Here is a 17490-nt window from a genome sequence, read left to right as displayed (position 1 = left end):
AGTGTTATGTCCGATTCATGTATGGTCACTCGTGACAGGAGTTTTTCCTCTTCCGGCGATGCCGGAAGTGGCTGTTGCGACGCGTAGTACCACCCACGGAAGTGCGGAGTTTAACGTGGAATATAGTAGCAGAGCACGGAAGTTTTCCCAGCCGTCTGGTCCTCCCCCTCCCTCACTTCTAACCGACCAACAACTGTAACACTCCTCCACCATCAGCCGGGTTGGAAGGGGGGGGGAAATCCTGCTGAAAAATCACTGCCACGAGTGAGGCTGCATGACCATTGGTATTGTATTGTACGATACCGCCTCAATGGTCCCCGGTAGTGATCAGGCCAGGGGTCCACTTTCCTTTGGCAGAGGTGTGATAGAAAGGGAGTTCACTTCGCACTGGGATGCTGAATAGAGAGAGACATGGTGTGTACTTTCACGTGCACTTTGAGATAATAGGTAGAATTCACGGGATAGGGGTTTTTTTTTTTTTTTTTGTTAAATCCGTGGATTGATATTAAGTACATGGGCAGGACACGTCAAGTGTATATAATCTAAGTAACGACATAAAGATTCAAAGTGCTAAAAAGAAAGGAGGACATTCCAGTCCTATTCAATGTCCTCTGGTCCTATGATCCCTTGAATACGGGACCAATCCTGTGTGCTCTTCTCTGAAGTAAGAAAGGCATGATAGGTAGAGAGGGAAGCTGACACCACTAGTAGATATCAAAACAATGGAAGAAAAACTCCTAGTATCATACGATAGCAACAAATAACCTTGTCTTTCTCATCACCCTAGCACTGTCAGAGTAGGAGCTTTCGCAGGACGATATTGGTCACACCTTGGAAACAAGAAGGCCTTATCATCCTTGGAGTAGCATCATACACGCCCGGATATGTTATGATCTCCTGAAGGAGAGAGAGAGAATTTCCAACTCACATATACCGGTATGAGGTTTTGTCAATCGATTGGATATGGTATCATAGGTTTATGTCAACCGGTCATAGCGTTTGGTCTTTATTATTATTATTGCCATACTTTTCGTAACTATGTAGGTATCATAAGAATGCTACTAGTTACTTATAGAAGTGGGCTAATTATATTCCACAACCCCCTTCCCCACGGTATATTTTAACCCATTTAGGGGGGGGGGGGGAAAACAATTTTTTTTGTTTGGTTTTCCAGGGTAGGGCCTAATTTAAATAGTTTTTCCAACCCCCCCACCCTTGAACAGCGGTTTTAAAAAAAGTATTATAAGAAATTTTTATTTCATTTTAACCCCCCCCCCCCCACAACCACCCATCAAACTAGGAAGGTAAAAAAAAAAAAAAAAAAAAAGTAGGTGGTCTGGGAGGTTGAGTACCGGTAACTCTCAAAGAGGTTCTTGATCCGCCCTAACTTGGTCGCAATATATTACATTATCCTACCAAAGGCAATATACACGAACATGATACAAACATGAGCCAAAAAAAAAAAAAGAAAAAAAAAAAAAGAAAAAACCCCCCCGCAAGAATTTTGTCCAGTGCTTTCGAAATCATTCATTTAGAAATTCCTTTCCTTCTTTTCCCATTTTCACACATTTTATTCAAATTTTTTTTTCCCCTCCTCGAACCCTCCCGTTCGTTCGCTTACCCTGCACTCTCACCGAATAAGGTATTATCTTATCATATCATACAAGTGCAAGTTAAGGGTAAGTGAGACACGGGACGCCCGGACGATTTGACATGGGACTCAGGAAGGGGGTGGGGGGGGTAGGAGGTCATAAGTGAGTCCGTGTGTTGGAAGGGTACCGTATCATACAAGTTATGTAAGAGTATGATACTTGTACTGGTACTTGTAACGTGGATGACAAGGACCGGGGAAGGGTTATTACTTGTATCATAAAAAGAAACACACAACCCGCTCTCGTTTATGCTGGTAGCGATAAAAAAAAAAAAGAAAAAGAACATTTCAAATGTTCCCCAACGTGACACCGCGTCAAAAAAAAACAAAAAAACAACAACACATGAGATTAACTGATGTCGTCTACGGTACAGTACTCGAGTAACTTACTTTGTAGTATAAATACTGTACGAGTATGATATGGTATCATACATTGATCGTTGCGCTAGAAACTTGGTGTGGGATCGCCGGTTTCCTGGGATTGTCGACAAATATCATAACAGTACCACGGAAACTAGGCAAGGGAGGGAGGGGGGGGGTGCCTTTATAATATTATTCTTGGTATCACAGGATTTCACATTCCGACGATAAAACAACAGAGTATTCGACTCACTTTTAAACGGAGAGCAGGCCCAATCAATAATTCTATGATACCGTACATACATACACAAAAGGGAATTTTCTTTCTGTCGGCGAAAAAAATAAATAAATAAATTTGAATTCTAATACCGGTAATAGAACTATCACCTATGTTTATCCCACTTCCCCCATATCTTGACCTTATTTTTGAATTTTTGAATTTTTCTTCATATCATAGTTTTTATGATGGGTCAAAGGCGAGGTGGTTCTCTCCGGGTGTTTCACTTTTCTTGATGGTACAGTACAAGTACAGTACAGTATACCATAGGTTACGGCATTTCTCGGTCAATGGTATCCGGAGGGGATTTTTTCTCTCTTTCGCCAAGAGTATATAGTACTGAAGTATATATAGTATTGAAAAGGTTTACCGTACTCGGTCAGGTCCAGGTTTGTGTCAATGGTACCTGGTGCGAGTACAGGTATGCGATGGTATTGGATATACCTCCTTGTCATTGATAGTATGTTGGGCCTTCTCTCATGCTCTTTCACGTGGGTTCGCAATGTTGGGATCCGTTCTACGGTACTCGTACTCGAGTAACATCTCTTCTGTCTGTCTGGGCTATTCCGGTTTGGGTGAGACATTGGAGTGCGGAGGTGATATCCGGGAGCTATGAAATTGGTTGGTTTCGATTAATTGGGAGATGTCAACTAGAGGATGTCAAGGTGATCGATTACGGTGCCGTTTAATGAGTATTTATGAATACTGGGTTTTTATTATTATAGTTTTCCGGTAAACAGTATGGTACGAAGCATGCTCAGGGCGCATGATAAGAGGCTAGTCTATCCTGTGGGAAACTGACATACATAGTACATACAAACGGACAGACTCGGAAGAGAGTAAAAAAAAACACATGAAACTAGGGGAGACAAGAGGGTTTGGAGAAAGGAAATTTTGTTTTAGGGACAGCCGCTACCTTTTAGGGATCGCCCGATCACTAACACTTTTCCTTGGGCACCGGGAGATTTAGAAGAGAATTTCGCAGAGGACATCCTTTCCCATCTTTTTCAAGAGCTCCGTCATCTCTTGGAGGCATTTTCTAGTCTCCAAGAATGCGCATTCAGCCTTCGCCGCTGCCATCTTGGCTTCTTCCGCTGCACATTCCGCGTCTCTGCTCTTGCTTACAGCATCCACCATAATGCTGCTCATTTGAAGCAAGCGTTCCCTTCTCGGACTCTGAACTTCTTCGCTGGCAGAGTTGATCAGATCCATACAAACGGCAATGGGATTGGACTCCTTGGATGGGCTCTCGTCAAGGTTGGGAATATAACCTGAGGTGTAGTATTTGCCTCCGAGTGCGTTGAATTCACGTGAGCCATCTGGAGTGCTTGGCAACTGGGTGGAAAGGCGTTTGATGAGGTTCTCAACATCATCTTGCGAGAACTCGGTCTTTTGCTCGTAGCGACCGAGTGGCTGTGGAGTAAGGGTCGCGGGGGGCAAGCGAATGGTGAGACTAGAAGTTGCCTTTGCTAGCTTATCCTTATCCTTTTTGGCTCCACGAGAAAATAGTCCATCAGGGGAGATCTTGGGGGATCTATGAAGCCACCCAGCGAGATTCCCGAGAGATCTAGATTTAGCTTTCTCTTTCTTCACCGGAGTAACACCTTCTTCCTGTGCGTTGGAGGGGTCGTAATTTTCCTTTCCAGATATGGCCGAAGTGGGCGCTGAAACGAGAGAACGGCGTCCAAACCAGCCGCGTCCAGGAGAGGGCAAGGTTCTAGGATTTCTGTTTGAACCGATCCCACTTAGATCTGCGAGCGCCCGAATTTTGCTTGGAGTGAACCTTTCGGGAGAGTTTTCTGTGGGGGGGCCTCGAGGAAGGGTTTGATTCCTGTCATTTCTCCTTAGAGGGTCTCCAGCTGAGTGGCTTGGGGATACTCTTTTAGGCGTGAGAGTCTCCGGGTACTTGGTAGGAACGGTATCGCCAGGTTTAGGGTTGGCGAATATTAAACTCTCCTGTTTTATGATAGCTCCGGAATCACCCATGTTCTTAACCATATTGCCTTTATTGCGATCTAAACTCCTCAGCCATTCACCACTCGGAGGATTATTTTTCTTATGAGCGTACTGGTTTGTTGGCTTCGGTTTATCTTTGGCTTCTGAGTTTTGAATGATATCCTGCGAACTCGCTGTACCATTAGCGTCCAGACCACAAAGGTTTTGATCGATGCTCTCTGCAAGTGTAGTGCTGGGGTCCGGCGCCTGGAAAGTAAAAGATGATTTCATTTTGATGCCAGAGCCACGGCGAAGGAAATTTTTGGTAGCAGGCAAGTTCCCATTTTTGGCCGTAGCCTTGGAGTTCTCCGGTGGTTTGGTAGGAATAGTTTTTGGGGGGATAATTGTGTCGTTTCTATTGTAGCGAGGCATAGTTGCTTTCGCGGTTTCACCGGATCCGGAAGTGCTAGTTGACATGGTAGTGCTCGTCGATTTCGTAGTCTTGTTTGATCCGGCACTGGTTCTCTGATGAGTTTTAGAGAGGACTTTCCCATGGCTGGGGCTAGGATGACCGGTGCTGGCCACAGCTGTGTTTGTACGCTCATTGGACGGCGCCGCCCCAAGGGGTGGTACGAGAGGCTGGCTCGTATCTGGCTGAAGAACAATCGGCCCCAGTGGAGGGGTTGAGTTCTTGGTATTCTCTGCCTCGGGGACGCACGACTTATCATGCGTTTCGTCCAGGTGCTCCCCTGCGCTAGATAGAGGGTTCTGAACTCCGACTGGATTGGCTGTTTCACTCACGGCCTTGGGGGGTGGTGGAGGTGGCGCATCTTCCTCCTCACATTCCAATACTGTGCTAATAGAGTTTCTGGTGAAAACCCTGCTGGGGGAACGAACCATACACTGAGAATTGCCGGATCCAAGAGATATGCCGAATTCCATCGCATTTTTGGGAACTTCAACCAGCTTCGGTGATCCTTTGGAGAATCCCGTTCTGGTAAGGACTACAGGCTCTGCCTGCGCCATGGTTGCTATGCTTTCACTGCTATTAGATCCAGCACTCAAAAGCGTTGATGACGAATCTTCCCTTAAAAGGGGCGTGTCCTCGTAGATAGATATGGCCGAATTGAACCGTCTCTTGGGAGAGGATAGAAGACTTGACGAAATGCTGGTTCTTGATCCTCTCTTGTCCATAATATATCCCGGTGCATGTTTCCCTCGGTGAACTGACGGGGATGTAAGAGACTTGTTAGAGTGGAGTTTTGTAGTTGGTGCGATATTTGGGGAACGGGGGTTAGTTGGAACTAAAGGCACCATCGCTTTGGGTTTTGTACCAATTTCGGGTTTAGCGTTTTCAAGCATTTTTTCAACGGGTAGCTTTCTGTTGTTTCCGTCTCTGGCGAGGAGACTACGATCAATGACCCCAGGTTTGGGTATAACACTTGTATCCCTCAAGCTGGTAAACCGTCCAAGGTCCGCACTTTTCTCTTTGGGGGGCACTTCGTTTTTCGGGGGAGGGTATGACTTTTTAGCTAATTTGGGTATATTTGAAGTATTAATATCGCCACCTGAGGAGATACGGAGTGTCTTCATTAGACTAGGCTTAGGTTGTGTAGGTTCCACGTTTGCTCCCTTGGCTCTTGAGGCAAAAGGGCCTGTTTCCTTTCCCTTTAGGGTTTTCGAAATCAGCTTCTTCGCCGTGGTCGGCGCCGGAGGAGTGAGTGGAAGTTCCTTATCTTTTCCAAATGTGGCGGTGGATCTAGGAATACCGCTGCGTGTACTGGTTGTACAAATGCTCGAGGGAGAAGAGAACACAATCGTCTGGCCAGGCGGACTCGAAAGTGTCACTTCTGGAATCCAACCGGGATCAGATAGTGGGGTAGTAACACCTCCCTCAACGTCACCGACTGCATTTATTAAGGAATGTTGAGGTAATGGTGCAAGATATTCTTCAAGCGCGCCACCATAGACCTGAGAATCTCTCCATCGATCTTCTACCATGTTGTTTTCTTTTACAGTGTTCATAATTGGAGAAAAACTCTCTAGACGGAGAGCCCCAGGTGACTCATTTGGTGACAAAGAGGATAGTTGGTTCGCAATATCATTGTAAAGTGACGGTGGGGTTGGAGGAGTTTCTGGGCTGACCAAAGAATCTGTTTGGTTGGCGGGCGGGGGGGTCAGGGATCTGGGTGGGGTTTTTGGGACTAGGGATTCGTTGGGGACTTCTGGGCTGGTGGCTGTGGTGATACTTGTGACGGGTGATGTAGACTCCAGCTCCCCGTGTTCGATTTTGTTTTCCATTTGGGTGTTTTTTTCCTGGAGACTGTCGGAGTTTTCGAGACCGATGGTTGTGACAGGAGTCGTAACAGAAACGCTAACCTCCGTCCCTGCAGCCTCCCCCGAACCAGACCCATGCTCGTCAGGAAGAAGAAAACTCTTGTTATGGTAGAATATCTGAAAGGCATGCATGTTTAGTAGGAAGTTTAGACATTGGGATGGGAACTTACCTGCTCGTTAGCTACCGGCTTGCCTCCGCTTGTGCTGGTGAGTGGGTCCAGGCCAGTATTAGATTCAATTAGAAGATGTGTAATACTGCGGTCAAGTTTTTCGGTAGCTCTAACAAAGTCTAAGTATTCTTCGGATGCTTCTCTGTTGCCTAAAGTTTCAGCAGTGGTATCGACCGCCTCTGGGGATTTAGATTGGCTATGTTTCAGCCTCTGGGCTACAGCATTGGACTCTCGCCAGTAATATTGCTCCTGGAAGCTCTGAGGGAAGAATGGTGGTAGTTAGTATAAAGAAGTGGAGGTAGATGCTAGGGCAGGAAACGTAATAATAGGGAATGATAGGGAAGGCAAACGTTTAAACTGTCTATTGCAGCTGAATTTGCGCATAGTCCCCTTAGGTGTGCAAAAGCTTTAATTATCCTAATATCGCGAGGCAAATGCGGTAATGCGGACTTTAAGCCATGCACAAGATCTATGAAAAGATCGCACCACTCATCCTCGGTCAGAGAAACAGTGATCTATTCACTCAGTTAGCCTGGTGAGTTGATTGGAGAAAAAACCCCGAGATAACTTGCCATTGTAGCATCCTCCTGAGATTTTTTTCTTGTACCTTGAGGCCCACCTTCATCCGGGGGATGAGGTAGATCATTTAGCGGCATGGTAGATTTGCCAGGCAGCTGGTATGTGGTTGTGGGAACAAGCACTGGTATCGTTTAGAGAGATTGATTGATGAGGTGGATGGATGGATGGGGGATGGGCCGGGGAACATGAAGACGAGAGATATATGATACTCATTTTGGGGCTATCATACGTCTTATTGGGAGATATGGGGGTGGTGTTTTGCCCTCATTGGTATCCATTACTACTCTGCTTGCGTATTATGTTAGGTTGAAGGGTATATAATTTTATTCCTCAAGCCGCCACCTGCTAGCCGCCCAGCCAAGCCGGTTTAATAATTTTGATCTTACTAACAGTATGATAATTGAACATCATAAAGGTAACAATAGGGAGCAATATTTGGAAACGGTGTTGAATAAAAGTAGTGGTGAGGTGCTCTGATGAACCCTACCCAAAAGGGGAGTTCAAGGCGATGGTCTTTCCTGTAGGGTTTTAGAGTTGGGCTGAAAGCGCAGCTCTCTTGGATATTATTAGAGGAACGATTAGAGCTGTTGTGCGGATATTGGCGAGTGGAGAAATCGTCGCACTTTGTACAGATGCCAGGATGAGGAAAAGTTGGAGGCCAAAATAGGTCGTGATATTGCATTAATTACGTTAGGTAAAGTAATTTATAGTTGAATTTAATGCGAAACTAGTATTCAGTTTCACCTGTGTGGAAAAACCTACCGCTCAATGACTCGAACAACGTCAGGAGCAGCGTCAGCCTTTCTCATTTCGAATGCTTCCTTCCTTTCCATACTTCCGTCGGGGCCTGGGTCCTCTCCATAAGTTGGCTGATCGCTGGGGGTCAGCTCTACTACAATCGTAGGTGCCCGGCCTCGCCCTCTGATTGGTGAGGTGGTAGGAGCACCATCAGTTGCGCCCTCAGTAGTGGTGACTGTGGTTGTAGGAACACCAAGTGGGTTTCCGTTCCCTGGCTTATCTACTGACTGCTTCTTCCCTGCCTTCTCCTGTTCTTGGACGACCCTTAAGAGGTCCGGGTAATATCTTTCCCCCACATCCGGATGTGACTTTGTTTCAAGCGGAAATGTCAACCTTGCGATTTTTTTCTTTCGAAATGTTGGAGGTAGGGGAGGAGAGATACCCTGACTCGATTCATCATAGTTGCTTCTCCAAGATGTTTGAAACAACTACCTTTCTTAAATGTCATTTCTGCCTCATCCTTCCAACCTCCTTCCTTTCGCACTATTTCCTGTTTCAAAGCCTTAACCCCTTCCGGAACGTCCATGCTTTCAAAAGTAGCGTCATACGACACCCCTTGGAAGAAGGGTATCGAGAATCTCGGTCCTGAGCCGGCAGACGGGGAAATAACACGATGAGCTGTTGATATACAAACGCCGTCGGTCATGGCCTCGAGGCCTCGTCCTATTGCAACAACTTTGAAATTTTTAATATCATGGCAGGCAATGCAATAGGAGAGGGGGTATTACCAAATGTCCCCTTTATGGGAACACAATCTACCCAATCTCCTCTATAGTTCTGAACCTGAAGACCCTTGTGGTCTGTTGCCTGAAGAAGATAGGAGCTAAGGTTCGAATCTATTTTGGTCCGGTATTAATATCTCTCTTCATTATTGCCGTTAGTTGGGTATTGCGTGTAAAATAGTTTCAAACCTTTGTGCGGTCCAACTAGAGAGGGGGTATTAGCACTAAGTAGCTTACTAGTATAACGAACATAAACGCAGATAGGCCAGTTTCCTCACCTCCTTGGCTCCCCGCCGCTTGCTCGCCTAGCTCTCCCAAATCAGGGTATTTGACGATTTTCATCTTATCCTGCCTCTTTGTCCCGGAAGCGCTTTCTTCTGATGCATCAAAATATTTTTCAAAGGAATCGGCTGGCAATCCAATAGCCTCGGCAACAAGGCTGGTAAAGTTTGTTGAAAGTTTAGCCATTTGATCCATGTATTCTGTAAAGGTTTTTCGAAAACCGGGCAACAGCTCCTCTTTAGGCCAATGATTTGGGCCGCGGAGCATGCGGTATCTAGGCTCATCGGGAGCGGGGGCAGGGAGCTCGGTTGCGAGGTCGATTTGTTCGCGCCAGTCCGTGGCATGTTTGGTACTGTGAAGTTTTCTGGGTCAGCGGCTAATGCATTTTGAAGTCTATTGTGGAGCTATAAGTTTCCTCTCAAGTTTGAAGCCACATGAGCTCGGAGAAACATACATTTCATTTCCAAGCCGGCTGTAACCTAAAAAGTGAGGAGCTGCGTTCCCAAGAACTCAAGTTAGCATTCCGGTTCTATGACGTGAGATGTTCGTTCTCATTTTCCCGCACAGATCAAGAGCCGTTCGTGATGATCACCATTCAGCATTCCGTGCTCTCACGCAATATCAGGGGACAAGAAGAGCTTGTGGAGGCAAAGTAATCACTTACAATTCTTCATCTCAAGTCTCAACTTCTCGCTCTCGGGCAAGTCAAAGAAAGCCTTTCCGAGCCTGATGACCTCTTCCACGAGGTCTTCATCAATCCCCGTATTCTTGATGTAGAGGAATCCAACCTCGAGCAATGTTCGCCTCAGCTCGTCCAGGAAGGCTGGTTTGGTACTTTCATCCCTTGATAAGGAAAAATCTAAGACGGGTACAGCAGAAAAGGACGACATTTTGTGTGTGAGGCTTTGCTGCTACTGGTTGCCTGTCAGGTTGGTGCCGCAATTATGGTAATTGATTCGGGTGGGGGTGCAACTTGGGCAGGAAGGCGTCAACCCCGACTGGCCAAATAACCGTGACAGAATACCACTCTCGTCTGCTACACGTTATGGACATGAGAGGGTGGTGAAAATACCGCTCGGGCGGGAAGAGGTCAACCCGGACAAGCACGACAATTCCGCCCTCACCCCGCTCTCGCCTGCCACTCGGAATGGACACCATGAGGTAGTGGAATTACTGCTCGGACGGGAAGGGGTCAAGCCTGACAAGCCTGACAAGCCTGATAATTCCGGCCGAAACCCGCTCTCGTACGGTATGCCATTGAGAATAGACATGAGGGAGTGGTAAGCATACCGTACTACTCGAGCGGGAAGAGGTCAACCCTGACGATCTAGATAATTATGGCAAAACACCGCTCTTGTAGCCGTATTAACTCGTATAGTCTGCTATCTCCACAAGGCCTCTAAACTCTGCAATCACATCATCAGCCTACAATTGGTTTAGTTTAACAGGATAACACAATTGCAAATATCTGTTAACAATATCTGACACACTCAACACACTCCAGCTTTACCATGTATCATGAGGAAAACACCAATTCTTCTCAGGGATTTTATCTTAGGGCATAGGGGTTGGAGGCCTGGTGGAGATAGTGGATTAGATGGATTAATACCATAGTAGATCATAAGAGTTTTTGCGGAGTTGTGGCAATGTCTTGATGGCAGTAAAAGAATGTAAATAATATTATAATAAAAATAGCCTCTATTTAGCTGCATCTATTCCTCGTAACGCCCATGATAAAGATATACAACAAACAAATACCACCTTACTAAGCAGAAAAATTCCTGCATCTATTACCATTTTTACCTCCCCCCCTCCCCTGACGACGGTACACCTCATTCGTAACTGGTTGATTCCACTAAGATTTTCGGCTTGAATTTGGCCGGGGGTCTTGGGTTCTTCGGCATGCCTTTGGTTCACTGCTCGGAGGCAGTGATGGTTCACTCGATGTGATGCTTCATTTCTTTATCGGCAGGAATGTCATAGACCATGACCTTGTATACCAACTATAGACACATATTTAAGCAGAATAATTCAGAAAATCAGAGTGGACTAGCAAACCTACGGTATGGTCCTAAACTCAAACAAAACAATTCCACCACCAAATATGACCATTAGTCTAATCCAGTTTTCAATTTAGTCGAGTCTATTGTTAATAGCTTTGCTACGAATTCCCAGTTCCTTTTACTCTTAGTTAGCATATGTCAAACTGAGTGCGCCAGTGATTTGATCCAAACTGTTTCTACAATACTTGATCGTTCTAGTTGAGACAACATCTTAATTCCCTCCGGCCTTGCAGTCTTTTCTAACAAAATTTCATTGATTACTTTCTTCTGTGAAGCCAACAATTAGCATATCTTATTGAACCACAATCAAAAGTTTTACTTACCGGTGAGGTGCTACGAAAGTAGCGGGAGCAGTGCGTCCTAGACGAGGTCAGGATGACCGAGGACGACAATGTCTTGTCTTTGGACAGACTGGACGGGGTGAGGCAGTCCGACGGCATTAACCCTGAGTTTCCTTTTATGGATACCTTATTACCCTATTAAAAATTAAAAATTTAAATACTTATTATAGCACTAGTGTGTGTCTTACTGGGTGGCATTGGGTGCATTGACCAATTTTAGTTGACTGCCGTTGACGGCCATCGGACGGCGCTCATCCTCGTCTTTGTCATCCCGTCCAGTCGTCGTCCAGGAATCTCAGTAGGCGTAGCAACGATAGTAACTTGATGCTGCGAAGGAACTTTCTTGGTTTTTGAGGCTCCGTTAGGCTGTTTCTGACCCTTTCTAGCATCTTTTTTGAGTCAGGCATCTCGTAGTTGAATGAGCTGTGCTCTAGAGAGGATTCGTGCATCAGATAGCTTGCAGCGGTCAGTCTGGTTCTTATGAGGAGTGGCTTTTTGTACGAGGCTGGTGCCAAAAATGATGAGCGGCAACACCCAAATTTTTGACCATTGCAACCACTTACTATCGCAATAAGAAAATGAATACCCCACCATGGCAGCCTCCAACAGGTGAATGGAGGACACCTATGAGGGCTAGAGTACTTACTCTATTAGAGGTTGGATTATTGCAGTCAGAAGTGGCCAACAAGATAAGTCTTCTACCTTTGACAGTATCACGCTAGAGTTGTACACCAAGGTTTAGACGGACAAGATCATGCCTGGGATGCTTGTGCCACTTAGATGAAGACTATATTTGAAGTTTGATTGGTCAGCTTAGAAGTGGATGGGAGGGGAGAAAGTTGTGCTGGCAGCACTTTGGTCAGGAGGTTGGGCTGTCAGTATTTGGAAGGACGGTTCAGAGAGCACTTTCACAGCGTGGTTATTCACACTATAAGGCTTGCAAAAAGCCATTCATTAACCCAAAAAATCAGCATGAACTGATGTAATATGGAAGTCAATATTGGCAAAAGCCTGTTCACTTTTGGTGAAAACTCATGTATTCAGATGAGTGCATGTTTGATATATCAAAAAGAGGTTAAATTTGGATTACTCATTTACCCTATGAATGCTACTATGATCACTGCCTATAATATACATTTTATAGTGGAAAAGATTCTGTTCATGCTAGGGGTACAGTTGTTAGGCAGAGATGACCTGATAGACTTCAGAGTTGTCTAAGCTAACCAAGATTCATTTCTGTAGACAGAGATTGTCTAGGAAGACTCAGATTTTACTTGTTTTGTTTATGACTACTAAGAGCGAAGTAAAGTAGGTAAAATAGAATAGAATTGTGAAGATAATATTATATTGTTAAGGTCTCTTCTCCATTGCTAGATAATATCTAAAAGCTTGAGAGGCACTTTAATATTCATATTCCGTATCTGAGTGTGCATGGACTACAGCTATCTATTATATAACTATGTACCTCTCTGATTATAACTCACAACATTGGTTGTTCTTCACAGGTACGAAGACCTGGAGATTATGAAAATCACCATACCCTCTTTGGTAATTACAATATTGCTAACTAGGAGTCATGCTGCTCCCAATAGTAATTGTCTGATCATATGAGTCTGTAGACTTATGGCCTAGTTCTCAAGTTGAACTGAGTTAACCTCAATTGTCTCTGTCTGTAATAATCCCTCTTCGGATAGTTAGTTCTTGGTAACGGAGAACAATACTACTCTTCTTCTCCTTCTTCTTTCCTTCGTCTTATGATAGCACTAGGCCTCTGCCTACATTACTGATAGTATAAGACCTTTGTCTTCTATCAGGAACGCCTATCGTAGGCTTTCTATAACTCTTCTTTCGTGAAGAGCTTTCTTTGGTGTAACAATAAAGATTGCGATAATGATAAAGATTGTAAAGATGTTTTATATTTGTTAAAGTAATAAGGAGGAAAAGCACTTAGAATTCAATCTAATTTTATTTAAACTCTTACTGCCAACACTGGCATACGATGAGCCCCCGCTGGCACAGGGAAACCGCTAACTGGTATACCACTAATCCTAAGCTAACTAAGTCTACGGCTCCACATCTGCTATCCTTGAGTCATACCTGCACAAGAACTAATTACAAGACCATCAAACAACCTAGTACCCATCCTGGTCCAAGTTTGTAGCCCCTCTGGTATGTGTAATGTGTTCGCAAGGTGCTAATCACGTTAACGGTAATAGGTACGATAGTTGGCAGGTGACCTGCTCTTCCAGAGAGGAGGCGAGAGCTGAGAACTAAAGGAGGCTTCGAGGGTGTACTGAGGAACAAAGAAGTAACCGTTCAACCAAGTATATTGAAATACTGTCTGTCGAAGTCTGCCTTTTCTATCGTAGAAACAGGTGGTCTTTAAATACACAAATCTGTTCATGTCTAGCATGAACGAAACTAATCAAAGGTATCAATCGATACACTTTGGTAAAACTCCTTAAGTATTAAAGCGATACTTAAAACAAAACATAAAATAAAACCAAGTATCAAATGATACTTAAAACTAACCAAGTATCAAAGCGATACTTAAAACAAAACATAAAACAAAACCAAGTATCAAAACGATACTTAAAACAAAACATAAAACAAAACCAAGTATCAAAGCGATACTTAGAACAAAACATAAAACAAAACCAATAACCGAGTACCTATACCGGTTACATTCTCCAAAACAAAACAACTGTTTAAACAAACAAAACCTAAAAAAGTCATCAAAAGCGGATTCCGAGAAACTCATGGCTTCAGTTTCTGCAAGAAACTCTTCATCATAAGTATCACACCAGGGACAAGAGGAAATCTTAAGAAAACTCTTAGACTCAAAGAAATATAAATCACAGTAGTCACGAATACCAGATTCGCGTTGTACATCAACCCAAGTGTGATCGCAATCAGGACAGTAATCTATCCAGAGGATTTCGAAGTAGTCTTCAAGTTGGATAACATCGCGGTTCAACAACTGTCCAACAATCTGTTGTCGCAGTCTCACATTGACTTCCACATAGTTTGACATCATTATGGTATTTGGATAGTGATTGGTGACTAGATAAGGTTGTTGAAAGCCTGTTCCATAGCTTGATTTTCCTCATTGCTGCTTTCGAATTCTGACTCAAAGTATGGCGCCCAAAATCCATCTCTAGCTTCGAGTTCTGCATGCCATCGCTCAGTTTCTGGTATCGTGGGTGTCCAGCACATGGTGATGTAGTTGATCGTTGGGGGGAGGGATCCGTTTGGCATATTGTCTTTTCACCATTCGTTCACCATATCCATAGTGTGCTCTAGTCTTTCCAGTGGTTCCCAACTGTTTTTGCTCGTTGGATATTTTTTCCATTTGACTAGCGAATTGATCATTTCCATGCCAAAGGCGGTGGTCTCTGATTTCTTCAACTTCCTATTCATCTTTCTTATTGATGATGATAGGCACAGGCCGAGAGTGGGTTCTTCCAGGAAACTTGGAGTCATCATTTGGGTGGAATCGTTTGACAGTAGAGGCGTGGAAAACTGCAGTATTGTGACGGTATATGCGTCCATCTATCTGAACAACGTGTAGTGGTCTCTGTATGCTCGTCAAAGGATATGACTTTGAAAGGTCCTCGCCATCGGGGTTGCAGTTTCTTGCTGCGTCCAACATTGGTTATGAACATGTTTCCATGTACCATGAGCATATCACCTGGTAGAATAGGGACATGTTTGCGTTGTCGCTTCTGAGCAGTAGTGGTGCTTCGGAATCAGGCAGCTTTAACAGCTTGGAAGGTATCATTCCGAATTGCTTGATGGCGGTTTAGATGATCATCGGAGGCAGGAACTGAGGAGTTCTTAAATAGTGTTGTGGGTAGGAGGGGGTATTGGCGGCCAAAGACTGCCTTGTATGGTGACATTCCCAAGGTATCTGAAAATCTGGCATTGATATATGCAGCGAGCTCAACAAGGGCTGGTTCCCAGTTGGTTTGTCGTTCATTGATCATGTTCCTAATTCCGGTCTTAACTTCGCGGATTTTTCGTTCTGCTTGGCCATTAGTCTCATGGTGTCCAGGGGCAGCCATAATGTGGTTGATTCTGAGGGAGGTCAAGGTTTGCTTCCAGAATCTGGCGGTAAAGCGGGAATCAGTATTACTGACAATAGATAAGGGGTACCCATGGGGGGTAAACAGGTATCGTTAGAGGTTATTCCAAGTGTCTTTGAAGGAATCGGTAACCTTCATTGGTATGAGCTATGTGTATCCAGAGAATCGATCCACAGCTACTAAGATGATATCATATCCTGCCGACTTGTTGAAAGGTCCTGCGAAGTCGATGGCATAGGATTCGAATATTTCACATGGTAGTTGGAGAGTCTGTGTTTTCCCTTCAGGCAGTTGTGTTCGCTCCTTGTTTGCCTGACAGAGTTTGCATTGCTTGACGAAATCGTGGAAGTCCTTTCACATTTCAGGCCAGTAAACATATTCTGAAGCATATTGGAGGTTGCGATCCGCACTATGGTGTCCTTTATTGTGGATATCGGTGATAACATATTCCCTAATAGTCATTCCAATGAACATATGGCCTTTCAGAATGTATAGGCAATATTCACCATAACGGGTGCTGGTAAAGACCATTCCATTTGATATGTTGTAAGGCGCGAGGTCTCCATGCCTGGAGCTATCCATGGCTTTGAAGTAAATCGGGTCATAGCGATATCCTGCTATCCTTTGGCTTCGGAAAGAGGAGGTTAATTCTTCTGTGGTTGATCTAACATCTCGTTCATCCTTGATTAGGGATCCTCTTGTTGGTTCGATAGAGCCTTCCTCTTCCTCAAAGGTTTCATAGAGTTGACGACGATGCTCGGGAATAGTAGGGGGTATGACCGAGATAATGGTTTCATTGTTGTATACTCGTAAGGGTCCACCATATAGTGGTCGTGAATCGATTATAGGAGGAGAGGATAGCGGGGCTGACTGTGGGGGGTGTAAATAGAATATTGCATCCACATAGGCTGCTGCTTGTTTGAGTTCTTCAAGACCTTGGTATCGTGTTGGAGCAGGATTAAGGATATGAGGAGATTGGGTTGATTCATTTTCATCGATCATCTCTTCTGCTCCTTCTGCAGTGTCGAAGCTGGTGTCTTTGGAATCGTCAGCAGGCATATAGTATGGTCGCTGGTATCTGTTGTCGAACTTAATCTCAGTCTGGTGAAAAGGGCAGGTGTCGTGATAACAGTGAGACCAGTGGAGTCTGCTTTGTTCAAGTTCGTGAGGAGGTGTGCTGCGGAGCGTGCAATTGTCTTTCCATTCTTCGTCAATGTCCTTTCCACGTTCCGTTCCGGCAGCGCTGTACATAGTATAGGAGAAAGGATTGGAGGGAGCGGCAGAGCTGGCGGTAGCCATCGATGGTTCTTGTTCATAGGAGGTGTCGTCAGGGCTGTCTTCGCTTTCTCTTGTGTGATCATGAACAAGAGGAGGATCTGCGAGGTCTTGATTCTCATATAGGCGGGAGAGAGCATCAGCTAAATAGTTCGTTCTTCCAGGGGTATAGATGATTTTTACATCGTATTTACTGATTTTGCCTATCCATCTTGTTCTTCTCCTTCCAGGTATTCTTTCTGTTTTTAGATTAGAGAGAGGTTGGTGGTCGGTAACAATGGTGAAGGTGTTGCCCATCAGGATGTGGTTGAAAGCGGCGAGAGCATCAATCACAGTAAGGGCTTCCTTGTCTGTTGTTCCATAGTTCATCTGTGAGTTAGTGAACTTCCTAGTGTGTAATGCCGCCGGTCTTGCCGTTTCATGGGAGGCCCCTTGCCCAACCCATGCTCCAACTCCAACATCCGATGCATCAGTAATTAGCCATATCGGTTCTGGTTTACTATAGTCGATAGGTTGAATAACGTTGGTGTTTTTAATCAACTCCTTGATGTTGGTAAAGGCTTGGTCCTGAGTGTGGGTCCAGACAAATTCTGCATTACTAGTAAGGTCTGTAAG

The 17490-nt window shown here is 44.7% G+C and overlaps 1 protein-coding gene across 1 annotated transcript; it reads right to left on the bottom strand.

The window, feature by feature from the left end:
- Positions 1 to 8067: 8067 nt before the first annotated feature.
- GSTUM_00005051001 (uncharacterized protein) lies at positions 8068 to 10001 on the bottom strand (the record flags this gene model as incomplete). The annotated part of the gene is made up of 6 exons (XM_002837031.1): positions 8068 to 8415; positions 8490 to 8782; positions 8836 to 8930; positions 9080 to 9463; positions 9566 to 9605; positions 9776 to 10001. 6 exons carry the CDS (start codon positions 9999 to 10001, stop codon positions 8068 to 8070), a joined length of 1386 nt encoding a protein of 461 aa, XP_002837077.1.
- Positions 10002 to 17490: the final 7489 nt, after the last annotated feature.

The sequence above is a fragment of the Tuber melanosporum genome (genome assembly GCF_000151645.1).
Source record: "Tuber melanosporum whole genome shotgun sequence assembly, scaffold_17, strain Mel28".
Classification (NCBI taxonomy): domain Eukaryota; kingdom Fungi; phylum Ascomycota; class Pezizomycetes; order Pezizales; family Tuberaceae; genus Tuber; species Tuber melanosporum.
This window is presented reverse-complemented; position numbering and strand designations above follow the sequence as displayed.